The 27763-nt window shown below is 38.4% G+C and overlaps 2 protein-coding genes across 4 annotated transcripts in view; one reads left to right on the forward strand and one right to left on the reverse strand.

The window, feature by feature from the left end:
* Positions 1–808: 808 nt before the first annotated feature.
* On the reverse strand, positions 809–25421 carry LOC101847673 (CCR4-NOT transcription complex subunit 9). Of its 2 annotated transcripts, none has more exons than XM_005103687.3 (9): positions 25309–25421; positions 17850–17962; positions 16873–16993; positions 15866–15953; positions 14612–14718; positions 12474–12569; positions 11541–11639; positions 10844–10935; positions 809–9197 (listed from the first exon to the last, which is right to left on the reverse strand). In XM_005103687.3, exons 1-9 carry the CDS (start codon positions 25330–25332, stop codon positions 9038–9040), a joined length of 900 nt encoding a protein of 299 aa, XP_005103744.1. In that variant the 5' UTR covers positions 25333–25421; the 3' UTR covers positions 809–9037. The 2 variants fall into 2 exon arrangements, with proteins under 2 accessions (XP_005103744.1, XP_035827045.1); XM_035971152.1 differs by having other exon boundaries at positions 25366–25409.
* A 196-nt stretch (positions 25422–25617) lies between these two features.
* The window catches only part of LOC101847890 (autophagy-related protein 9A), a 29045-nt gene continuing 26899 nt past the window's right edge, over positions 25618–27763 (forward strand). Inside the window, exon 1 of one of the 2 annotated variants that reach the window (XM_035971151.1) lies at positions 25618–25710. The gene's annotated coding sequence lies outside the window, so the exon portion shown is untranslated. Of the gene's footprint in view, positions 25711–25840; positions 26064–27763 lie in introns of those variants that run through there. The other variant, XM_005103688.3, reaches the window with a different exon arrangement.

Below are 27763 nucleotides of genomic sequence, written 5' to 3' on the forward strand. Positions count from 1 at the left end.
AACAATGCGGCTATTTTCGGTTGGGACCTCAGAAAGGAATGGTTTGTCTTCTTCATCTTAATCAGTCCTGCCTAAGACGGCCATCTGTCTTATACGGCCCCTTTTCTCCTTGACAATGGGTGACCGTCTTACACAGGTTCGACTGTATTTCTGTTAGATCTGTTTTAGTTTGATTGATTAATTAATTCTGGAAATAGCCGTAGTTAGCTGATGTCTGATATGCATCCACGGAAGAATCTGACTGCGCTGGGTATTTATATGTGTGTGGAAACTGAAGGACATGTTTCTGCCTTTGAATGACGGCTTGAATAAAATCCATCTGTAATTTCATCAACTGACCGTCGTCGAACGAATCAGTGACATTATTGATCCAAAAAAGTCCAGTCTTGGGGAGTCATTTGGTACTCAACGCAGGGGATGACAAGACACGACTCAAAAAGAATCGGCATGCACATTCCTCCCCTCACGTGAACACACACTTTACAACGAGACAAGCGTGAGGCAACTGCTTATGTGAGGAGTGCCGTTAAAATTCTACTGAACACTTTTGCTTACACACGTGACCCGTGTCTATTCACACGCGTGACCTGTCAATTGACGCTCTATATAGTCTATATGAGGCTGGCCTTAGAGGTGTTACAGGAGAGTAACAAACACAAAATAGAAGGAGGGGAGATAAAGGACGTTAGATGTTTGATAGGAAAGGTGCAAACCACACCAGATCACCCATTCACCACCCACAGACAAAAACTAAAAATGAAACTTCATGTTAAAACCAAAAAAACCCCCAAAGCAGCAACAAGAGGAGTGTGATCGTAACTCGTTTAATGCTGGCAAAGCAACAGTTCATTGTGCAGAGTTTGATCAAATTCAAGAAAACTATGTACACATACAAGTGTTATTTTGTAAAAGCAATACAACACACAAAGGCTCACATCAACAAATTCATTTCATCTTCTCACTTTTGTGGAACAAAACCAAAAACCCAATAAAAAATAACTTAATGAAAATCACATAGCTCGGAGCAGAACAAGTATGTGTGGTATGGTGGTGAAATCAGGCACTCGTCAAAATAAAGAAACTAAAGAAACGGACATCTATCTACCCGGTGGACTATTTAATTTTTATCCAATTTCTTTTTTGGCTAAACGTCTTTTATGTCCATTTAAAAACACATTTCATTGTAAATTTTACTTTAAAAAATGATCAAAGGTACACACTTTGAGAGCCATTTACTTGATGATTTTACCTGACAACAGGCAAGCCCCACATCCTTCAATCACAAATATTTAACTTCTTCTATTCAAGATAGATGGATATATTTTCTAAATTAAAAGCAAGACAACTAAACCAGCTTTAAAATTATATGAGTAGTTCCACACTCCCCAAAATTGACGAGCACCCGATTTTAACGTGTCATGACACATATATTAAGAAATGAATATTCCATTAAACATCTCTACACAAAATGTAACTAAAATTCTGTAAAGAGAGACCTACGCTGTTCTCAGGTCAAACTGTTACAATTAAAATTAAAATCCAATCTCAGCACATCGTCATCGTTGATGCTATGTCAAGACCTCTATACTTGTATCATCAGTATCCGACAAATCGTGTTTCCACCAAATTTGATCAAACACTGTTTTACGGGGGGGGGGGAGTAATTTCTTTCTTTTCATCTCCCAGAATTGCTCAAATTTTTATGTAGGGTGGGTTTTTTTTTACTTACTACAGTATTACGAATTACAATTACTGATGTGAATACCATAATTTCAGACTAAAGATGTGTTTGATCTAATTTGACGGATATATGGTTAAAGTCGCATACTGACGATATATGATAATAATATAAATAGATAAACACGAGGTCAGCACATGAGAATGACCATGGCAAAATATGTAACTTCTTGATTCCAACATCTAGAAATGAAACTAAAAAAAATAAATAACTGAAATCACCTCTTCAAAAAAAAAAAAATCATATATTCAAACAATTCAAAGCTTCCTTCAAAATTTAATAACTGGCTTCAAAACATGAAAGTTTCATGGGGATACTCATGGCACCTTTGCAAGCATAATATTTCACAAGTTGTTATAATTATTTTTGAACGATCGGAAAAGTCCAATAATTAGGTAGACAACACTGATGATGGAATAATTCACTCTGATAAGTTTCACCTTGAAATACTTTCTGTATCCAGAGACACTGCCAAGCACTCATTCTGAAGTACTTCAACAATTCTCCTGTGCAATCAAAATATTCCAAATATGACTTATGCAGTTTGCTACAGTCAGACTCAGATGTTTGGTTCATCATCTTATTTATTCGTATTTCCATTTTTATTTCTCTTTCTTACTGTTTGTGACTGTCAGTTTTTGTTGTGTGGTATTTCCTCTATACAGATCTATTTTCGTTTTTGTCCCCATGTCACCTACTAAATCTGACATCAAAACAAGTACAAATGCATGTTTTGAATTTGTTGGGTTCATGTATATTTAACATTTGTTCCATCCCTGACATTTTCACATATATGCAGTGTCATCTTTTTACAAACTTCAAACCAAGCCTTTCTACAGAAAGCCATCAGTAGCATAAGTTATACAGATGGTGCAAAACACACATAGTCTACCCCAAACAAAATCATTCCTACACACACACACACAAAAAAGATACACATTCTCCTATTGGAAATGATCATTCAATACATGCTCAACTTGAAACCAATGGAGGTCAACATGTATTTTTCAACTAATATTCACCACAAAAAACAGTTAAACAATAACATTAGAAAACATAATATCTTGACAATAGGTTGCTCATTTACTTCATTCAGTCGTCTTCATCAATCTCTCAGGATGACAAGTCTATGTAAACACTCTTCGAAAAATGTTAGGGACCACCGTTAAATATGTTTGCATTTTTCATACGACATTTATAAATGTATGTTATTTATACCTTTAGAAATGATACCTGCTATATTCGAGCAGTCAATTCAACAATGTGTAAATAACTTCATATTGTGCTTGAGTTGTGAACACGAGGCCTGTGCTAAAATGTGTGATTTCATAAAAAAGTAGCTTGTTTTTAAACGTTTCATAAAAAGAAATTATACTGCGTCTTAAGTGTATAAAGAGAACTTTCATGTGGTAAATCATTATGTTGAGTGAACACTACGCCCATGCAATAACTATAAAAGTAAAAGCACTTGAAATGAGTCAAAAATTTTATTCGCCAAACACTACACCTAGGAGAAAGTTGAATTCACACGAGAATAGCCCTGATCTAAACCCAATTGAACATTTATGTGGGACAAGCTAGTCTGCCTTGTCATGGAAAATTACCCAGCTCCTTCACAATCTTTAGCCAGAGTGAAATGCTATTCAACAAGTGTTCCTAGCAAACCTGGTTCGGTCTATGAACAATAGATAGAGTGCTTAGCTAATTATTGAGGACACACTCGTTACTGTGCCTTGTATTGAAACCTCCATTTTGGTGATTTTTTTATTTTGGGGGGTACCCATTTCAACAGTACATATTGTTGTTGGAGTTGATTTGTTACAATGTTTGATATTATCACAGGTTTCCTTAAAGGGGAGACGTAAACACCAGCAAAAATTTTCAAAAACGAAAGACTACCATTCACTTTCATGTAATTCTGCAAGAAGCTCATTCATAAAAATAAGATGTATTAAGGGTGAATTTCTTGATATGTTCCTGAAAAATGTGTCTTTGCGGCGGCCATCTAGAATTTTCAAACCAGTTTCTCAGTGTGGATGAACGTCATAGAAAATATTGGAATTTCAACCTGAAATTTCGCACACCATTTCACTATCTGTAAAAAACCAGACTTGTTTTTTTTTTATCTCTTATCCTTTAAATTCATAAAAGCATTTCTTTTTTCGAAGAGTGTACATAAAGCAAAACACACATTTCATCTTCTTCTATCGCACTTTGTTTACACTACACGACATCTACTACCAAAATCTCCTGGGTTATAAGTTTTCTGCCCTGACTTGTTAAAGTTCTGGCACTCATTTTAGGAAACAGCAGAAACTGTGCTGCATGAGTTGACAATCTACACACAGTGAACGTTACACTTTTTCCACAATTGCACCAAATTTGGATTTTCCACATACAGCACAACAAACTTTGGTGGGTTTTTTGGGGGGCTTTTTCCTGGGTCAGCCAAATAAACTTTCATAGGAACATACATATCTCCAAAGATGGCTCAGTCAGCAAGTAGAAAACTTGAGCATGGTTTCATATAGCTTCAACTGTAATAATGTCATTTTCAGAACCCAGAAGTACTTGAACCTCTATTTCTTTTAAAAAGGGGAAGTCACATACAGGCAACTGTACACATCTTTCACTTGGACAAAGCCACAGTTCACTGGACACACAATTACTCACACCAGTTTCACAGCAGACCGTATCTTGAGCACATTAGAGGTAAAAAGACCCTCTTACTTCATAGTTTGACAAATGTACACTGGCCAGTCTGATGGTCTGTTCAAACAATGCAAATCTAGCAAGTCAATTAAGCTGCTACTCCACTTAATACTAAAACCTCTGTTACCAACTTCTGCATGCAATTCTTACAACATAATTTAAAGTTGACAACCTTGTCCCCACTACTGTTGCTGTATGCACCAACTCACGCACGCTTAATAAATATTTGCAGTATAATACATTACAATCTCTGATATTCTGATATGCGATGCAAATGATGTGATGACCTAGCTTTCATATGACAAAATTGCAGCATTCAAAATACATACATGATGAGAGTACCTTTATATCTTCAGTGCATTAACATAGCAATTTATATCAATATCTCACTGCAGCCCAACAGGCAATGAGACAGGAAAGGATTCCCCTGTCGGCAGCAGTAAACCAGCAAAATGGTTAACAACAAACACCAAAACAACCACACAACATCAGAATACAAAAATATGAAATACTTATTTCACACACATGAGATGACGATGGACAAAGTCACTGACAAGAAAAACAGTTGCCCATGCATTATTATTATACAACGTTAATACTGTCTAGCACACACATGGCCAACAATTTTTCCAGTCCCGAATTTTTTTTGCACTATAACCTTTGTTTTTAATTAAAATACGCATATATAGCGAAATTTGTACACAACAAAAAGATTTCCATATCCCGTTGATTTCGCCATGTGCATGCTTGACAATAATTTTCTCACTGTACAGTACATATCAAGTTGTATCTCAAGAGCAGCCTCCTTCCCTCCCTCTAGCCCGCACAGGGAAACACAGTGGTCCCACTGGAATCACCACTTGCTAGACAGCCAGTTAAGTCAGGCATATGTCCCTGAGACCAATAACTACCATTAAAAAAACCCAAAATAATGTGGTTGGCACATCTTTACCTGAACAACCCCTGCAGGAATGACTATTTAGAATCCATTTGAAAAGTGTTCATGTGTTCATACCATTCAAACATTGACATCAACACAGAAATTTAATTTTTAACATGGACTGTGTACCTGCAGTCTTCAGCTCCATGTGCCTCAATTTGACAGGCCCAAGAGACAGCTAGTAAAATTCCAAGTTAGTCTTCAGCAACTGAAAAGTTCCTGTGACCTTGTCCTTTGCGCTTGGTGAGAACTTGGAATGTAAGTACTACTAGTGGGATCACAGGCTGCTTCAAGACAACTACTTCAATAACATTACAAGAAAAAAAATATAGTTAACCTGTTCCCTCTGCTGTTGACGTAAGGTGCACACCCTCAAAAGGGTCCCTCTGTGCAATACTGACATACATCAAAACAACTACGATGTTTGTCCACAGCATATCGTTGGTTATTGAAAGATTTTAGGACTTTAAATATAGGTGGTGTCTTCTGGGAAGAGTAACCATTTCTGAAACAACTGCAGATTAATGTTAACATCTTTGTCGATGTTGCGTGAAATTTGAATAGTGGATGTGAAAGTGCAAGGTTAGCAGGAAATTGTCTTAGGAGATGTGGATCTAAAAAGAAAGCTAGGCAGGGAACAGGTTATTACACTAAAGTGCTGGTCCTACCAAATAGCATATATATCTTCTCCGGCTTCCGTCTTTCAACACTGGATACAAATTCCAACTGAGCTAATCACCAAAAATACATGGATCTGATTTAAAACCACACTGAGAGGGGAAACAACAACATTAGCACCTGCAAGGAACAAACTACAAAGTAACCAGGAGATGAACTGATGATTTCATACAAGTAAATGCTGCATTAATAAATATTTGATCATCTTTTGGGACACAACGAGTCTATAGATTGTTTCTGTACTATAAATAACTGGCATAAAAACTAGTAACAAAAAGGTTGAAAAAGAAAGTTTTGTTTCTTAGTTAAGAGTCAAAGAGATGCACACTGGCGCAGTTAGTACAACTACAACAAAATGTTAAACAAAGGAAAAACAACAGATTAAGGTAACAAGTCTGGAGAATAAATAAAGTCCAAAGTTACCATGTACCCAACTCCCTTGAAAAATAAGAAAAGTACATGAAACAATTTTAATTGTCTTTGAGCACTTGTGACCCTTATATAAGAACTGTGGTATCAAAACCAAAATAATGAAGTCATGGGTTAATATGTCAAAGACTGATCAGGCTACAAAACTCAAGACACAGCAAATAATCGTTGGACATGGGGGTTGTGGTGCCAATCATGTACTAGTAATATCTACAATAATCAATAGTCACCCTCAAATTATATACGCACTCTCTTTTTCCGCCTCATCATTTTACACTCATGAACTTGAAGCATTCACCCAAAGACCACCTCAAAATGCATTCAACAAAGCAAGCATGTGTTTTATTTTTTAAATCTATAAACACTACTTAACGGGTGGACAAAGCACCCCCTCCTGCTTTATCATTATCAATCACTCCCCCCAACACAACGTGGGTGTGTGACACTCGTGATACTCTGCATAACTGTTCATGAGAGTATGCGAACCTGTAAGAGTTCAGAAGAAGTCAAACGCCTTTCTGGACACAACTTGAGTTGTTTCAAAAGTAGACCACTCAGTTACCCAACTCGAGAGGAGTGAGTTGAGATGAAAAACATTCTAGGACAGGAGACTAGAAAAATAAGGACTCCTCTCGATTACTTATGACCCATACTACAACAGGAATATAGTTAATCTAGGTAATGCACGACAGAATTGTCATTTCACTTATGTTGGTCTCTCTTACCAAGGTTTCCTACATTATCTATCCTGTTCATACTATCTGTCTACATTTATTACTCACAAGTTATCAAGCACAACCAGACTGGATACCTACTTTTGAAAATTGCACACAATGAAGCCCCCCCCCCCCAAAAAAAAACCAAAAAAAAAAACAAACAACCACCAACAACAACAGAAAAAGAAATTTCAACTTGTAGGACTAGATTGTAGATTGCGCCAAGTCCGAACTCAAAATAAAAGAGGAAGAGAGTGACAAATGAGAACAAATATCAATAACAATCAAATATTACCACCACATAGATTTTAAAAAATTAAAATAGCAAACCCATTAAACAAGAATTTAAGAGAATTTCAAAAACAAATGTGCCATAAAATATATACCCTTTAGAGTCTACACAAGAAATAGGCCAGCAGCCACAAGGGGTCAAGAAAATAAAAAAATGATTCGAGGGGGAAAAAAGGACTTCACTTTGACACAAGACCATAAAGCTCCCAAGTGTCACCAACAAGCTGTTTCAAAACAGTTGGTGTGATAGTAAAGATTTTACAGCTTAGTGCAAATGACAGCCAAATTGCATTGTGCATTTTGAATCATCAATATTGCAAAAATATACACAGCTGTGGTATAACCACTTGCGCAACTGTTTCTGTACACTAAAAAAAATTTGTTTAAAATAATTAATTTTAATATTCTTTAGCTTGTTCAATCATCCTGCTGCTTTTGGCAACTGTCACCTTTAAAACAAAAAAATAGTGGAAAAAACACACACAAAATATATCGTACACAATGATACACAATATTTGATACATCTGTTCACGTAAAACTCTTTGTATCCACAGCATTTAAAGGCCATACTACTGGAAAAGCCAAAATCCACAAACCTAGAGAAAAGATGAATTTGATAAAATGCACAAGATAGCACTATGTAAAAAACATTCAAGAGTTTTTTGTTGAGCACTGGCAGTCCTATGTAATAAAACATATCTGTCCTCATTTTGGACATCTGTCAAATGTTTGAAGACTCAGAATAACTTTTTAGTTATCAACCAATGACTATTTACTTTGGCGGAACGGGGAGGAGGATTCCAAGATATATATGCTTTTGAAACAAGAAATAATTTTAAATTTCAATGCTCTAGGCACTGCTTCTCAATATGCTAGGTCAGGTAAAAAAATATAATTATTAAATTACAATTAAATTTCAACATCAAGAGTTCGCGCGATGTAACAGTGAAGAATGTTTTGCTCTGATAACGACAGATCATACATAAATATTGAGTTTAGAGGCGAGGAAGAATTACAGAAGCCGAAACAAATTGACTAGACATTGACATTCCCACATAGACATGGCCTTAAGTAATTGTAACCCTTCTACAACTAAAGCCTAAAATAAAAGGCCTCATCTTAAACAGGCTTAAGTAGACCTTAAAAAAAATTATTGTACTGCATCCATCACTTTGTTATTGAACATGAGTATGGCCATCACTAAGAGTCATCAAAAGCAGCTGGGAGTATTCCATATTCCTGCATATATCACATCATATAGAAAAGCATACTCTTCCACACTACACACACCCACAAACTTCCTTTCTTCTGTTTGACATCTGAGAGCAGTGAACTTTAATACAACTCAGAAGTTTTTAAGCGATCAAAACAATAATTTCAAATCCCATAACAAGGGTCGGGGGCAAGGCTTAAAATCAATAACAATGTAAGTCCAGGATCAGATTTGAACCACAGTAACGGCACCGTTAACAGCAACACCTCCATGCACTCTGTCCTCACATTCTTGCAGATTGCACACACACACACACACGTTTAGAGGGGCCTGTTCCCACTGGCATCTGGAGTGGTGTCGGCGAGATTCTGCTGTAGCTGCACTAGCCAGCGTTTGGTGGTGGTGTCATCCTTGAGACAGTTCTGGAAGGTGAGATCTTTGAGCTGGTCCGGCAGACACTGGCGGAGGGCTTCTCTGGCCCTGTTGAAGAACAATACAACAGTTTTAACGGATTCTTTTTAAGTTAGATTCAGATCACATGCCTAAAAATCAAACAAAATATTGTACACTCAAGATATAATCAGTTAAATTTGAGTGCTGCAAGGGTGGCGTAACATTTTCTAAGATATGTTGTAGAATTACACAGACTGTGTCAGAAAGACAAAGCAGGAAATGTTCAATTACAAATTAGATTCACATAACATACATTATTCTCTACATAATAATAAACTGCATTTATATAGCGCATTTCCACAAAGAAGTGCTCAATGCGCTGTACAATAAAACAAGGAACATATGCAGCGCACAATTCCTATAGTAATCCTCTCTCTCTGTATCTCTATCTCTCCAGTGCATCCTTGAGTAAAGACAATCCTACAAAACTTACCCAGACACCCTCGTACACATTGATGACATCACAAAGTCATAAATTAAGGATTGAAACTGGACTGAAACAAATGCGTTTTAAGTGCTGATTTAAATTTTGATAACGTTGTAGACTCGTAGAAGAGCTGGCAAAGCGTTCCACAGTGAGGGGCCATGGTGTGAAAAAGCTCTCCCTTCGGGTCTCTGACTTTTGCTTTGGGCAGGTCTTAAAAGTATTTTCTTCGCCGACCTTAAGGGCTGAGAAGGTATATATTCGATGACCATGTCACAAAAATATGGGGGTGCAATTTTGTGGACACACTTAAAACAAAGGACAATTATTTTGTACTGAATTCATGCTTTCACCGGGAGCCAATGTAGTTGAATTAGCATTGGTGTTACATGCTCTTTGAGAGATTTCTTTAAAATTATGTGAGTAGCATGGTTCTGGAGTCGCTGAAACCTATTTAACGTTTCTGTGTGAAGGTTTCCAAGCAAAGAATTGCAGTAGTTTAGACATGAAAGGGTAAAAGAAGAGACGAGGGTTTTGATGGAATCAACACTATGATATGTTGACATTTGTCCTATTCTGCGTAGTTCAAAATAAATTACTTTACATAGATGGTTTATATAATGATGCATAGATAATTTTCAGTCAAAATAAAAATCTAAATTTTTCGCTTTATCTCTGAAAAAGATGTTATCATATCCAATATATATATATGGTCAAAATTTAGAAGCAATATCCCTGGTTTGGCATTGCAAAACAGAACTTCGGTCTCATCATCATTCATTTTAATTCTGTTTGATATCATCCAGTTTTTAACATCAACAATACATTTTTCCATGCTGGTAACTAGACAATTGAAATTTGTTGGTAAAACAGACTTGTACAGCTGAGCGTAGTCCGCGTACAAGTGGTAATTAACGTTGTGCTTCCTAATTATTGAACCAAAGGGCTTTGTATATTGTGTGTATGAGAGTGGTCCGAGCACGGATCCTTGGGGCACGCCAAATTGCAAGCTGAGAATGGATGACATTTCACCATTTACAAGTACAGACTATGTACGATTAGACAAATAGGACTCAAACGATTCAAGATGATTCGCCAAAAAGAAAAAAAAATTCATCTTCAGCAAGTGCTTGGACTATGAAACAAATTTTTTCTAGTCTTTCAGAGCTCAATCTCGTCCGTTTTCACTATACTTTTCTGTCTCTGAAAGGATACTACCTGACAAATTCAATCATCACACAATGCTTACCTTGAATTATCTGAAAGACGAAGGTAGCAACGAACCACGTGCTTAAGAAGACGAGCGGAGGGTTCTTTTGAAAGAGCCAAAACCATTTTGCCCTGGACAAAAAAGGAAGCATAAGCATGAAGGAATAATTAACATTATAGAAAAAAAGGAGGGAAACCGACTTACTTGTCACAATGCTTAAATGTAAGAATACAGTACAATAGGGACATCATAACTGTTTTGCAAAGGCTTAAGCAGTACTTTAGTCTGGTAAATAAATGAACTTTTTACTCAGTATACTTAGATCACACAATCGGACTTATGTTTTTAAGGAGAAGGGTATATCATGACATTTATTTTCGTGGCCAGGACCATAATTGACGAACTCTGTATATCAGGTTAAGAAATGACAGTGACGAATTTAACAAACTACTACCAACCTCCCCCCCCCCCCCCAACATACCAAAATAAAAAATGAGTCTATTCAAACTTTGATCACAGAGACTCACTTTCGAAAACAGCAATAAAAAAATATTTGAATTTAAATATCCGATGTAACTTTAAAAAATCTAATATCAAGGGTAAGTTGGGTTTTTTTAAGATGGGGGGGGGGGGGGGGCGGGGGGGGGGGGCGCACTCTTTACTATTAAACAAGTCAGTGTAAGTCTCAGTGTAAATCTCTAAACCAGTTATAATGAAATTAGTTAAGAAAACTTACCAGGATCATGGCCACATGAGAAAATCTTTCATAAGTATGGCAAATATAGCCAAGTCCTGTTTCATCTAGAAGAATCTTTTGCAGGATGAATGTAGCAACCTGAGGAAAAAAATAAACAACCAAAGCGTTACAAGCTCCAGAATGTTTGTCCCTTTCCAAAACAAACAGTTCACTGGCCTATCAAAAGAGGTGAGCATAGAGCAAAAAAGACAACAGAATATAAGAATATGAGGCTGAAAAGAAAATGAGGACAATGACATTGAACCAACAGCCACATGGAGACAAATGTTGGAGCTGTAGTTTACAATGAGCACAAAAACTCCTACATTTTGCAAGGAACTAATTGGGACAAGAACAACACTAACAAGAAGATAATACCATAGTTGTTCGCCTGTTGTCCAAGTTCAATACAAATGACTGACAACGTGGATAATTCTCATGGAACTTTACACAGTCAAACCGGTCTTAGAGATCACCTCACCATAGCAGTCACCTGTACAAATGGCCACCGTTCCGTAACACCCTTGTAATTTTTCTATATTTTAACCTGCCCATTGTGGTGCCTTTCCAACAAGGCCATGGTCAGTCATTTTCGCTTGAAGTCTGCCTCAAACTCAAAACCTGTTTCTAAAGATCATTTGCTAAAAAAAAAAAAAGTTTTCCTTCATACCTAAGACCGAGTGTGTGCCCTTATTCAATTAATGCTAAAAAGCTTTCATGAAAGATAAAAATATTTGATGGAATTGAAAAAGAAAGATTGAATTGAGATTTAAAATTTTTAACCATCTGTTGGCTTTGTCAAGTCTAGTAAGTGACCATAACTCACACCCTGCCCATAGCAGCCACCTGTCTATAACAGTCACTTTTCTCTGTGATATTGAGTGACTATTATGCGACAGGTTTCGCTGTATATGTTAAAAAACGCAGACTTACTGTTTTGGAAAGCTCACTACCCCCTTCCATGATGCGGAGGCATAGTGGGATAATCTCGGTGTTCAGAAGGAAGTTGATCACTTCTTGTTCGTCAGTCTGTGGGAAAAGAAATAAGAAATAAATTGCATTGTGATGAAATTACCTTCGATATGTAAGCAGTCAAACAAAATTTTATTTAGTGGATTTTCTTTAGTAACTCTGACCATTAAATAAATACCAAGAAAAGCTTTATAAGACTTGGTTCCACACCTTTCATAACCACAAAATTCAAGAATGAAATTTTTCAAACTTTGATTCATAGATTATTCAAATGTATTTGAAATGATGAGCTATTTCAAATACTGGAAAAGCCAGACATTATCAGGAATTTGTACTGGGACCATAACGCTGCTGTACGAATTAATGGAGAATACAGAGAATATAAACAAATTAGAAGAGGAGTGAGGCAAGGATGTGTTATGTCACCAGACCTCTTTAACATGTACAGTGAAACAATCCTTAGAAACATAGAAGAATGTCCAGGTTTCAAAGTGAATGGCGAAAATATTAATAACATCAGATATGCCGATGACACAGTTTTAATAGCAGACTCAGAAAAGGACCTTTAATCGCTTCTAGATGCTGTTGCAACAGAAAGTGAACATAAAGGACTGTTGTTGAATGTAAAGAAAACAGAATGCTTGGTAATATCTAAAAAAACAGCAAATCCTATTTGTAATCTCATTAGCAAAGGTGAAAAGATCAAACAAGTCCAACAGTTTAAATATCTAGGGTATATAATAACATCTGATGCCAAATGTTCCACAGAAATAAAACGCAAAATTGCAATGGCTAAGGCTAGTTTCAATAAAGTGAGCCCAATCCTGAAAAATAGAAACATTTCAATGACTACCAAATTGAAAGTTCTGAAATGCTGTGAAATGAGTGTATGGTCAACCCATCTAGATCTATATGGCTGTGAATGCTGGACAAACACCAAAGACAGTGAAAACAAAATAGAAGCAACAGAACAAATGTGGTTTCTTAGGAGACTGCTGAGAATATCTTGGAAGGAAAAGTAATGAAATGAGGTTGTGCTTGATGAAACCCACGTGGGACGCTCACTATTAAAAACAATCAGAAAACGACAAATGCAGTTTTTGGGACACCTGAATAGACATAAAGGTCTTGAACATCTAGCTCTCACTGGCAAAATGGAAGGCAATCGAGGCAGAGTAAAGGAATGAATGGAGAACCATGATCGACGATGTCTGTTGCAGATCTGGCACTGGATGATGATGAGGATGATGGATTTCACCACTCCGGTACACTTAACGCACGGAAGACAGGTCTCGCGAGGTGCACAACCCCTGAAGACTGAGGCTTTTCGGAGTAGTTAAATAATTCATAACTTTACTCACAATAGTTCAGTTGCTCTGATGTTTTCACATAAATAAGAGAAATTTATGTTCTTTCAAATAAAACAAATTTTAATGCTGTATCTTTTACACTTTAAAAAAAAATGAATTTGTGAAAAGCACATGAATTTTGGTTTTCTCGAGAACTTTTTAGATGGACACTTGTTACAAATGAAATTCCCCTTCCCTTTATTTACACCAGATCTACTTACACCTTTAGTAACAGAAATATCACTGTCTGCCTTCGGCGCCCCTCAAGCACAAATTCTGAATCATTAGGAACGCTAAGTTCACTTTCTGATGAACTAGACTCATTGAAAACATTAAAATGTTGCTGGGTTTGCTGCTACACATTCTCTCGAAGTCTGCATGGGGGCAGCCATTTTCCCTAGAGATGTTTGTAAATCATCTTGAGCGACATCCCCTAAAAGTTCATACTAAAAAAAGTTCTACCCCTACTTCCAAGAAACTTCACAGTAAACGAAAAAAAAAAATGGATGCACTAGCTCTGACAACCATTTCCGAGGCGCTCTCGGTATTACAAAAAGTACGAAAAAATTATAAAGCTGGTCCAGACGGGGTCACTGGATCTGGCGTCAGAGGGTAATCGGCCAGCCCCGAGAATGTCTCGGGACATGGCGTCGGTAAGTTAAAGATTAAGTTGCTCATTAATAACTGAGAAAGAAGAAGTACTGTCCTAAACATTGAGTTTCAACCTAGGGGCAATTGCTGACTACCAACCTTCACTAGAGCACCAATGACTCCTAGACTTGTGAGACGAAGGTACTCAAATGGACGGGTTTTGCTCACAGTGTGCAAGAACGGGTACAGGAATAGTGGGATGTGAGCTGAAACAAACATGTAATAATAATAATAATAATAATAGATAGAATTTGTATAGCGCATATCCCCGCTCAACAGCAGGCTCTATGCGCTTTACACTATATTATTACCCCAGCAGACCATAGTACACTCCGAAACATTCTCAGCTTCCCGGGAAGCATACAGTGCGAGCAGCCGATTAAGCGCTCAAACACTAACAAACTGACAAGATCTTTCGCTGTCTATAGCCGGGTACCCATTCCCACCTGGGTGAAGTGAGGAAAATTCGTGTAAAGTGCCTTTCCCAAGGACACAACATCGGGCCCCTGACGGGATTCGAACCCACGACCGTACGGTTGCGAGTCCGAGAGCCTAACCACTAGGCCACCGACGCCACGATGTAAGCACGGATAACGAGACTTCCTCCAAAAAAACACATCTAAACTGATAAGAAACAGATTTACAGATATGAAAAAACAAAACAACTCTATACGTGTAACTCTTACAGCCCCAGTTGCATATTTTCTTACCAGTTCTCATTTTCGTAAGCCCATTCGCATATATTTCCCAAACCAGTTTTCGTTTCCCCGAGCCCAGTGGCGTATATTTCCCTCACAGGGCACCAGCTACCTCAAACCTAGTTGTTTCCTTTTACCTTTATCTAACAAATTGTCTCCGAAAAATATTCTATTATCTTTTACAACTTCAGAGAAAAGTAGTATAGAATTATTTTTTTTAGTGTCTGCAAAACATTGCCAGGCCTGAGAAGTCAAGGAACCCAGTATTGCAGGCCATTGAGAAGTGAGGGCTAAAAACAGCCAGGTTCGACACTCATATTACCTTATACAGTTGTGAGCGCTGTAAAAACTCTACTAAAACTAAACTAACTATAAAATAGCCTGATGCTTTGGGGGTTAAAGTATTTACATATCAAAGAGGTAGTAATAAATTAGAGATAGGTATCTTTTATACAAACATTGGCTTTGAGGAGTTAAATCCCTTTTCTGTAATATCAATGTATGTGATTTGAAGTAGGTTAAGCACTGTCACACTTATTCACTACATATTTTTTTCATCCTCTACTTATATCCTAAGATTTTAGACGACAGCAAATTTTTCACTTTCTTTAAATAACATGATAAAAACAACAAAAGCTACACAAAATTAGCTTACCAGAGAGGAATACTGAACGAGTATCAGGGTGAGAGGCAACACATTGTAGAAGAGCCAGGGCATTGCACACACGGTTGGACTGAGAGGCCTGTGAACAGAAACGTTCGTAAAAGTTTATGAATAATAAGAGGATCTGAATTGCAACGGACCATTAGTTGACACAAAAGTAGCCGTACTCCGCCAGGGACTGACAAGGACTATTTTAAAAAAGCAGAAAAGAAAAAGTTTGTACCACAGCAAAGCAAGATGACCGATGAGAGGGGAAAAAAGCAGAAGCATCAGAAAAGAACTTGAACCTAAAAGTAAGTTATGCATCAACATTTTGAAAAAAAGAAAAACATTGCACTACAACAGTGATCACTAAATATTTCAAGATGCAGAAATAAATTAAGAATAAAAGAGAAGTAAGATCAATCGGTGGTACCCTTCAACCACTTGCTTTAGATGCACACAAACACATACAAAACCCAATGATGATTATAGAAACTCTGGAACACAAGTCATGACTGTCACATTAATATATTAATAAATAGCATAAAATGAGCTCTATGAAACCTCTTTAATCCTGTTATCTTTCTAACTATTGGCCCTTCCATACTATCAGATCATTTAGAGCCAAAATTTGAGTAGATTAAATTTACAAAAGACATTTAGCCAATGACAGCACCAATTACTGAATTTAAAGTGGAGGTGGGGAGAGGTATTAAAGCCTGAAGTTGACTATATGATGGTAGCCCAAATTTCAAACAAGAAGAAATAAATTAATGGCAACAAGAAGTAGGCAGACAGTTGTAAAATCACATTATTAGGTTAAAAACCAAACTAAACTATATTTTTTTTAAATGATTAAATACCAAAAACAAACTTGACTAAACATAAAGTACAAATGGTTACCATCTAATCCTCAAGTTCTCCCTTCATTCTATTCCTCTGTTCTTGCAAAGCAAATATAGCTCAACCCAAACACCAAGGGACACTGAACCAATAAATGATGTATAAATACTTACTGTAAGAACAGGGGGCAGGATGCAAGGGTAGATCTGGATTATCTCTTGTAGAAGTGCAGCTATTGTTCCAAAGGAGTGCCATAGAAGAGGGGCCAAATCTTGGACAACCTCACGTTTTTTACTAAAATTAAAGCAATCATCAGAAATTGTCAGAACTGGCGCCATAAACAACAAATCACATATGGAGGTAAAATGAAAAATTCTGTTTAATAACACTGACCGAGAAAAACTCAGAAACTTAATCATAAATGCACAGTATTACATAACAATGATCGTTATGATTTTTCTTAACCCATTTCATTGCTAAGATGTTTCCATCTACATTTGTAAAGAAAAGAATAAGCATGTTCTTTGAAGAGAGACTTTTTTAAAAGCTGTATATATCTTTCCCCTACTTTAATAGAAACAATTGCACAAACTCTAATTTACTGTGCAAATTACATCTCTGAAAACTTCTATGAAAAACAGAATTTTTTTTTTAGAGAACTAGCTGTGGAGAAGACAAATGAGAGTAGAAAAAGTGAAGGCAGGCTGTCTAATGCAATCCTCCTTCATCAGAACTCGAGCGAGAACAATCATAAATATGAGACTTCGGAGGGAACACAACATGACTAGAGTGACTGGCCTTTGAAAACATGGTACAATTCACAATTCAAAGCTGTAGCAAGGACAGTAATCTCAAAACTTACTTTCTCTCACAAAATATGAGTCACTCTATGTCACCTCATACAGAAGAGGCAACATAAACCTACCAAAAGAGCCTGGATCAAATGGAAAGACAATTCAACAAATCACAAATAAATAGTAAAAGTATCTTTTCAATTCATCTCTATTCTCTTCATAACAGCATAAGCCCTTTTTAACACATACCAGCCCACCACACAGAAAAAATCCCCAAAAGGCCATGAATTAACAAACCAACTAGGCCTATGGCAGACTTTTAAATGCACACACATATATTAGATAATAGCACAAACCTCAACTCCAATAGTGCATTTTCCCTCGTTTTAGGAGATGACAAATCGTTGATCCATTGATAGATCCTTTCTCTATCAACCTGCTGAATTGTTTGAGGCTGGATCATTCCTCTCTACAAAAGTAAAGAAAGGAAGAAAAAGAAATTACTGAACAAATATTGTCTACTGCTACATCAGGCAGGCTTAACCCATTGCCCCAGAGCTATGAGCATATTCGTAGCTGCAGCGCGATTCCGTACACTGAGCTATGACAATAGTCGTAGCAAAATACCTGTCAACAAAATCAAGTATGAACCACTTATCCAGGTATCTATTGAAAATAATAGGTCGCTTGTAGCTAACAAAAACTTTTGCTGGCTTGTTTTGATCCAGTTTTCTGCCAAGTACAAATCAGTTTTGTAGTTTTGTAACTGCAAATCAAGGCAAAAAAGCGAGCACTGAAATCTTCAGGGAGGAGAAGAAAAAAAAAAAAAGCCACAAAAAAACAACAGTACCACGGCTATTTATGATGTGGTTTTTAAAATACATAAACCATGTTTTTTTGTTTTATTATAGAGGCATAAGCGGCAAAGAAAGTGAAAGCAGACGTAAATCTAGATTAAAACAAGGCGATCGGATTGATTTTAGAGCCTTGAAAACTTCGAAGAAAAGAAGATTTACTATAAGTGGCTATGAGTAAATCTCGAGTGCCGATGAGTCAGTCGGACAACGAATATATTGTTTTCTCTGCGCTTTCCTTCAACTTTCTCTCTAACAATATTAAAAGAAGATTTTAAGTAAAATCTAAGCGAAAATTCACATTGATACCTTAAATGCTTTAGTCACAATGCGTGTCAAAAGTTAGTGTGTCGAGTTCAAACTGATTTTTTCCCCTTGCTCACGGCAAGCCAGGTAAACACAAGCGCACTGCCGCGGCAACGCAGGGTGAATTGGGTTAACAAACAATAAATCAGCCGATGGATGAAAGCACACAATCATTACAATGCCATAGAAATGTTGAGAGAAGCAGGATAGAACTTTCGCCATGTAGAGGGTGTCAAAAAACAAAAAGCACCCATTTAAAGGGCAATAACTCGGTCATCAGTGTATTAATAAAATTCCAACCGGGGGGGGGGGGGGGGGGGGGGGGGACACATTAAGTTTGTAAATATGAAGAAAATCTATCGACACCTTCGAGAAATATCAAAATTGGGTCAAAGGCTTAATTTCACTTCTTAAAAGCGTTTAGCTTCAAGGGTGTAATCGACTCGTCCTGGTTTCAGGAACAAGACATTTAAACAACAACAATCCCAACAAATGGATATCTCACTGTGCTGAGAAAGTTTAGTTTCGTTTTAGTAAGAGTTTTATGGCACTTGCAACACAATAAGGTCATATAAGTGCCAAAGATTAGAGGTGTTACAAGAGAGTTACAAACACAAAAAAGGAGGGAAGATAAAGACGATAGATGTCTGAGAGGAAAGAAGAAGCAAACCACACCAGAGCACCCGCCAACCACCCACTGAGAAAGTTCTGGGGAAGTTTGGGGAGGAGAAGGTGTCACGTTGTAGAGGCTTAGTTCCAGTGGGCTGGAGCCCACACCCTAAATGTCTAGAGTGGCATTTGTAAGGTTGTAAGAAATGTTTGGGGAATGCCTTATACGTCAAAAGTTTACCAATGAATGGTCATCACGTTCATGATTACCTTTGGGGTTTTTTGACAAGCAACTTAAAAACACCAAGCCACAAACAATTGAACAGTTAAAACTCAAAATTAAACAGGATGTCAAAAGAATTGGCCCAAAAACCAACCACAGGGTTATAATTCAAATTTTTAAGTCACTTATTGGAGCTTGTACAGGGAGAAATGGTCAACACCTGAAGACTTAAATAGCCATCAACTCCCTGAGTTTATTTGGAAATATAATTTTTGTCTGTTCTTTCCCACACATATAATGACCAACTATTTGAAATAGAATAGTGTGGTTGATTTTTAAGAAGTTGAAAAGTTTTGTGTTTCACTCAATTTGGTAGAAATCTTAAAAACTTCAAACTTAATATCGTTCAAACATGATGGTTGATTTTCTGTTTTGACGGATGTAATGTCCTCGTGGTTGAATTTTATTTAATCAAAGTTACGTTGAAATTGGTCTAAAGATGATGTCATTGCCTTTTAAATGGGTCCTTTTTCTCTGTGACAGTAGCAAAATCAGATATCACCTAAAAAATCAAACAATGAAACATGTACCTAAATAGTAGCTTTTCAGCACATCAATATGGAGTAGAAAATGAACTTCTAGTAGCTAAGTCTAAGTGTGAGACAGGATGGAAAGTAAAAGAATACCGGAAGGACTTCCGTAACGAGTGACCACCTCAACAAACAGTTATTGACGTAGAGACCTAGCCCCAACCCAACCTCTAACCTAACCCTCCTTACCCCTACCCCAAACCCTAACACCTTTTCAAGGCTACAGATTCTCCTGTTTCACAGTAGTCACTCCCTGAGAATGCACCATCACCCGGTTTTAGCGCATTTTTGTCTACCGACCCTTCAAATGAGACAACTTCAGACAAGTTTAGATGAAATGCCCATCTTCCGCGCGCGACAAAAATTTGGTCCCCGTTTGTGGGTGAATTTTAGGACCGGGTCGGAACGATAGTGATTAACTTTCTTGAGCTCATTCTGCGCTATTTCTGGACCAAGGTGAATGAAACTTGGACAACCAATCAGAAAATAAGGCAAACTAATGATATGTGGAAGTCGAAGTTCGTACTCATAAATTAACCTACACTTTTGGCGTTGGAAACACTATCGTATCGAGTACACCGAAACTATACAGAGTTTGATATTCGACGCCGAGATGGTAAGAGATCAATCTTTCCTCTTTAGTGTGTTTAAGTTTGAACCTTCTGTGTCGAGCAGTTGTGCAGAATTTATCATAAATGTACCACTACCCCTCTGTCAAAAGCGGCTTCGCACAGATACCGGCCATTTCCCCCCCACTCCCTTTGCAAATGTATGTGACCTACAAATCCCGGCGCTTTTTCGGTAGTTCCCACCCCGCACTTTTATTCACGGGTTTGGGCCACAAGAGTAGGGGGGTTTCAGGGGGGCTTGCCCCCCTGAATTTTACCATAATTTAATGTTTTGCAGTTGTTAGGTTTGATATCTTAGCTCACCGCGAACCAAACGTATAGATCTAGATCTAGATGTAGGTCAGGCTCAAATAAGGGGGGTGGGAACTACCGAAAAAGCACCCAAATCCCTGCATGATTATTCCCAGCCCGTTCATTGGTCACTTTAAATTGGGCAATGGCAGGTGCGCGCATCCGATTGTTTTTCTCTGTTCCTCTGTAACATTACAAAGGGGGTATTCCGAGGCGAGCTTATCTCGCCTGGGGGTGTTCTCGTCTCAACGGGAAAAAAATGGTTTTTAATTGAAGGGCATGCAAGATTGAATTAAATTATATTTTATGGTTGGCATGGTCTAAAGCCAACAAAGAAAGCTTTGCCATTATTAAATCATGCTGCCAACATTTTCTTAAAGATCCCACATTGTGATACAATGCTATAAATAAAATGCTCTCATCCCGACACCCCTTTTTCGCAAAATCGTCTGATGTACACCAAAATTTTTATTATAACAAAATAATTATGAAAAGCATACCTGCCAACATTGCCAGGGCCAAAATCTGTAGTTGACACAAATTTTTGTCCAAAAATCTGTAGTTGACCTAAAAGATCTGCAGTAAGCTATATTGCCACATGTCGCATACTTAATTTGGGACCCTTTTCAATATTTTGACCCACATCAAAATATGAATGAATGTGTTTGCGACTTCAAACAAATGCAGAAAATGACAAAGAACAAAAAAATATGACAAATATGAAAACTACTAGAGGCATTTACCCTATAGTAGCTGGTGCCGTCCTGTCCTATTCATACGTGCACGCACACACAAATGAAACAAAACAAACAAAAACAAACAAAAAAACACCCCAAAAAACAACAAACCAGAAGCAAAGAAGAAAAGATGAAGAAAAGGTGGGCCTTGGATGACTTAGGCTTAGCCTTGGCCCTTTGCCTTTGCAGAGTTTACAATGAAAGAGTAGGACAGATCCCGAGTCCAAGGCCTGCACCAACACGCATTTTGCTGAGTTCTAGATCTAGTAGTAATTAAAATCTAGAATACTAAAATTTGCTTCCAAGTTCAGCCCCCTCCCCCCCCCCCCCCCCCATGTATCTTTTAAAAAATCAATAATCCCCCCATTCCGGAGTCCTATACCTCGCAGCGCTCAGACTTTGAATGAACTTTGGTGACCCCTACAATTGCCGGTGCTCACAATGTGGTGGAACGCGTAGGTTCATTGGCCAGTCACAATGGCGAGCCCGACAAGACGGTTGTATAACTATAATTTTATTTTATTTTCTGTTCACAAGTGACAGCACAGGACAAATATTGATTTATTTTCAGGGCGACACAGCGTTTGCCATGCACAGCCTGCATGTTGTTACAATTAATGTTGCGTTATCAAACTACTACCAGCAAATTTCTGGGTGGTAACGAAAGTGAAAGTATATCTTGTATATCCCGATCAAACGTCGGTATCACACATACACTTCCGCTTGCCACCAGAGCCACCTGTCCGCGTAAAGAAATATACTCTCGGGGAAGGCGAATGAATATCACAATCGCGACCTGCAAAAATGAACTTAAGGGCGTTATCGGATTTGGTTTTCAAATATTCGATAACTTTCTCAAATTCTTGGGTAATTCACGGGGCCTGGCAGTCACCCTGCTAAGTCGGTGGCTTATCTCTCAAAATCGGTGGATCGGTAGTTTGACCAAAAAGTCGGCGATCTACCGATTTTTTCTATAGGGTTGGCAGGTATGGAAAAGGTTAGTAAATCTGAATGCAGAATCTAAATGATTTCTCCACCCAAAAACACATCGGGTAGCCAAGTTTCTTTCTAACACTCCAGTTAAATACTGAGATATTATCGTTTTTCGACAGAATCTGCTATTGTGTGGTCCACTTTGAGGAGTATTTCCCTATATGTGGGTCATCCATATTTTGCCGACCTTTACAACCATTTATTTCTAGATCTAAATCTTCTTCTTCTTCTATCCCGTGGTTGGGGCACCGTGGCACCACTGCATCTGAAAATCAGCTCTCGCCATCTATCTTTGTCCTCTCTGCTTTCCTCAGATTGTCACCCATCGTCTTTCAAGTCCATTCTATAATTATTTAACGCTGTCCTCCCATCTCCTTTTCTGCCTTCCTCTTTTTCTCTTTCCTTGTATGGTTCATTTCCTACTTAGATCTAGACTGCTTTTTCGGTAGTTCCCAACACATGCCGTTAAACGTAGAAAAGACACATCTTTCTGATTGGCTGCTAATTTTAATACTGTGATGTCATCACTTCCTGGGATACCCACATGGAACGACGTGTTTTCGGTAACATTTCGGATTTCCTAGATCTAGACTCTAGATCTAGATAGTAGGCCTACTTGGACATGATGGAAGACCGCACGAAAATTGTCGTAAAGACGAAGGAGGGTTATATCTAAATTTAGATCTAGATCTACCACCTCCCCCCCTCCTGCATTTTTAATCACTAATATATATTTCTTTTTAAACAACCACTTCAAATCAACTCTACAAATTAGGCCTATAATTTATGGGACTGTTGGTCAGTCGGGAGGAGGAGAAGAGAAAAAAACAAACTGTCCAGGACCGGGATCGAACCGCTCCAAAAATCATTGCACGACTTCAAATGCAGACGCGCTGTCTATTCAGCAATCAGAACTTCCGAGAGAGAGGTGTAGATTAAGCATGATATACACAGACACTTCCATCTTTGGTGCCATGCGGTTGGCTATGTACTTAGATGTAGTCACGTGATTGGAGGGGTATCCTGGTCTGACGTCAAACAAGATTGGCGCCTTACCTAAAAACCGCGGGTGAGAATAGCGCAGACGAGACTTTTGGCTATTCTCACCCGGTGGGCGTTCACCGCCTAGATCTAGGCCAACCAGTGTTGCGTTCACCCTGAACCACAGAAATCTACACTGTGATAACAGAATTGTAAAATTCTGAGCCGTGAACAAATGTTCCATTACTACTGTTAGCCTAAAAGTGTGCAATTTTGTCTGTGGGCAGTGGAAAGAGAGAGAAAGAGAGAGAGGGAGGAGTAGCGCGAGAACTTCAGGGCAAAACAAAATGGCGACCCGCGTAGTTCGACTCGATTCGAAAAGTTAACGCCGTAGCATCTTCGTAGACGACCAAATTAATTTACTTTTGTGTTTTAACATCATTTTTAAACTTTGTTTAGGTCAATTTGATCGTCCACACTGATAGACAGTGTTCTGAAAGAGACAGAGAGAGAGAAGAGGTGAGGAGTAGATCTTGCGAGAACTTCCGGGCAAAACAAAATGGCAACCCGCGTAGTTCGGCTCGATTTAAAAAGTTAAATAGCCGTAGCATCTTTGTAGACAACCAAATTAATTTACTTTTGTGTTTTAACATCATTTTTTAACTTTGTTTTGGTCAATTTGATCGTCCACACCGATAGACAGTATTCAGAAAGAGACAGAGAGAGAGAGAGAGAAGAGGGGAGGAGTAGATCTTGCAAGAACTTCCGGGCCGGTGAGAATAGCCACTTCCTTAATGGCATGTGTTCCCACCCCCCTTAGTTGGGCCTAGATCTAGATCAATCTAGATCTATACGTTCGATCAGCAGCAAGCTAAGATATGAAACTTAACAACTACAAAACATCAAATTATAGTAACAGTAACATTCAGGGGGGCATGTTCGGCGCTTTTTCGGTAGTTCCCACCCCCCTTATTTGATAGAGCCTGACCTACATCTCGATCTATATGCGTTTGATTCGCGGCAAGCTAAGATGTCAAACCTAACAACTGCAAAACATTAAATTGTGGTAAAATTCAGGGGGGCATGCCCCCCTGAAAACCCCCACCTTGTTTTTATTAGGTGAGGGGGGCAAGCCCCCCTGAAACCCCCCTACTCTTGGGGCCAAAACCGGCGAATAACAAATGCGGGGTGGGAACTACCGAAAAAGCGCCGCATGTTCCCCCACCATAATCCATATTTTTGTTAGAGGTCAGGCCCCCTGAAACCCCCCTCCTCTTGGGGCCAAAACCGGCGAATAACAATTGCGGGGTAGGAACTATCTACCAAAAAAGCGTCTAAATCTGGCTGAGGCTAATGAGAGTGGAAAGACAGCAGATCCATAGGCAGAATCACTTTCAGTTTCAGTTACACGCCCTAACCCGCTTGGCCTCAATCTTCAACCATCTGACACACTGTCACACACTGCAGTCAGTAGTACACAGTGAGTACAGCCTTGCCCGCGGCATAAATTTCAATCCCGAATATTCGCATTTGCAATGCATCAAGCAAATCTTTTCCAAAACTTGGACTGAACACAACTGAAATTCTAAACAACGTGCATACCTGTGGCTGATTCAGCGGGTTCATGCTTTCCGTATTTTAAAGTTGATTAGTACAAACCAAGTTCAACAGTAACGATTCTGCTGGGCGCAGGGCTTCCTTCCACCGTCTATAAAACCGGAAGTTTTATTATTTTTAGAGAAAATCCTCCGCACACACGGACGGCTATAAATCCGTGCAGAATAATGTGTATTAGGCCAAGATTCTGTTTCATATATATGAAAAAAATATTTGGAAACAAAGACAAGGGCCTATTGCCATCAGAGGAGTGGAAAAAAACAACAGATTTGGCAATTTCTTTGCCCATCCAGCAAAAAGTTTGTATTGATGTTAAATTTTAATTGATGCCTGTTTCGAATACTGTTGACGCAGGATAGAATCCATCTTCAACAGGCTAAGTGACAGGTTAGTCCGCTGTTCACAGGACAGGTGAAGCCGAATTGAGATTTTATTTTGTTTGCGCTTCCGATGAATAAAATTAAATAATTATCTTTGTATTAGTCCTGAGGATGATGAAATACTAAATTTCAAAGAAATTTTTGTATCAATCATAGTTCTGATTTATTTACCTTTGTTGATTTCAGGCCCGAGCCCGAGTCTTGGGCCATTTTCTGCGGAAGCGAATCTTTGTTTTGATCAGCTGCGAAGAAGTAATAGAAAGACCATAATAATCTTGCCAACCCGAGTTGACGAGATGCACAACTGTTAACCCATGAGACGTAATGTTTCAAATACTCTGATGTATGGCGTAATCTCGGGTATGTGGCTAAGGCTAAGGATGTGATAGTTTTCTTCAATATTCGTCTTTTAGATGTACATTGTATTTGATTCCTAGACGCCTTGGCATGATTTTTCAGAATTGAAACTGAAGAAAGGTAACAGTCATCACGCAACAACACCTCGACAAACTGGGACTCGCATGAATAACCTAGTTTGAGGGGTTGCCACCCCACGCCAGCGCCAGCCAACCCGTTACATCATGAAAAGAATGTGTTGATAATTTTACTTCTTTATTTAGCCCAAATTGAGGCCTAACAGTTATAGTCGCCAATATTTACACCTAGTTTTGTTTTTCAGTGGAAAGTGGCTATTCTCACCCGCCGGAAGTTCTCGCAAGATCAACTCCTCCCCTCTTCTCTCTCTCTCTCTGTCTCTTTTTGAATACTGTCTATCTGTGTGGACGATCAAATTGACCAAAACAAAGTTAAAAAATGATGTTAAAACACAAAAGTAAATTAATTTGGTTGTCTACAAAGATGCTACGCTATTTAACTTTTCGAATCGAGCCGAACTACGCGGGTCGCCATTTTGTTTTGCCCGGAAATTCTCGCGCTACTCCTCTCTCTCTTTTTCTCTCTCTCTCCACTGCCCACAGACAAAATTGTACGCTTTTAGTAGGCTACAGTTGTAATGGAACGTTTGTTCACGGCACAGAATTCTACAATTTTTCTGTTATCACAGTGTAGAATTCTGTGGTTTAGGGTGAACGCAAAATTTGGTGAACGCGCACCGGGTGAGAATAGCCACAAGACTCGCCTGCACTATTCTCACTCCGGGTGAGAATAGAGGTGGCCTTTTCAGTGTGTCCCGTTAAAATGGCTGTATTATTGTTATTACATTAGAGTTACAACAGTAAACACACATGGTGTGTGTATTTATTTTGTATGGATGGAAATATTAGGCTGTAGATCTAGATCTAGATGGTTAACCACTGATGGAAGAAATTCCACTTCTTAAGTGGTAGTGTTAATTGCGACAGTGACGCTTTGACAATTTTAAATGCGGCGTTAATTGTAACAGAGTGAGCACACAGCTCTTTTAATGTTGATGATAAGACTAGAATCTAACATCATCTAGATCTAGATCTAGATCTACCATTTCCGCTTCACTTCCCAGCGTCAGCGTGGTGGTCGTAGGCCTAGTTATCTAATCTCCGCCTGACAAGGGAGGCTTTCTAGAGCAGGCATTCAAATCTTACGATGAATTTGACAAAGCTTTTGCTAAATTTAAAGATGAAAATTTTGTTGCCAGGAAGAAATCATCTGAAACAGTTGAGAAGGCGAACTTGAAGTGTGTGGCAAAAATCTACAAAGACTTTCTGTACGGTTATTAGAGTTGAATTCATTTGTACGCATTTATAGACAGCGCAAATATGGAGGCAACAAATATTAAAAACATCAGCAGCAAACAACAGCGACAAAAACCACTAAGGGCAACATCAGACACAGCCAGAAAGAAGCTGCGACTGTCTTTGATTCTTAGTTTGGTGTGTGCGTGTGTGAGCGCGGGCATAAGGCCAAAGCGTGTTCGGTGTGTTTGTGAGTGTGTGTGTATGTGTAATTGTATGTGTGTGTGTGTGAGTGCGTGTGTGTGTTTGTTTTTCTTTTTTCTTTTTTAAAACTTCTTTTTTTTGTCACAGACTCACTCTGTGGGTGGTTGGCGGGTGCTCTGGTGTGGT

This window comes from Aplysia californica, unplaced genomic scaffold (assembly GCF_000002075.1).
Source record: "Aplysia californica isolate F4 #8 unplaced genomic scaffold, AplCal3.0 scaffold00386, whole genome shotgun sequence".
Taxonomy (NCBI): domain Eukaryota; kingdom Metazoa; phylum Mollusca; class Gastropoda; order Aplysiida; family Aplysiidae; genus Aplysia; species Aplysia californica.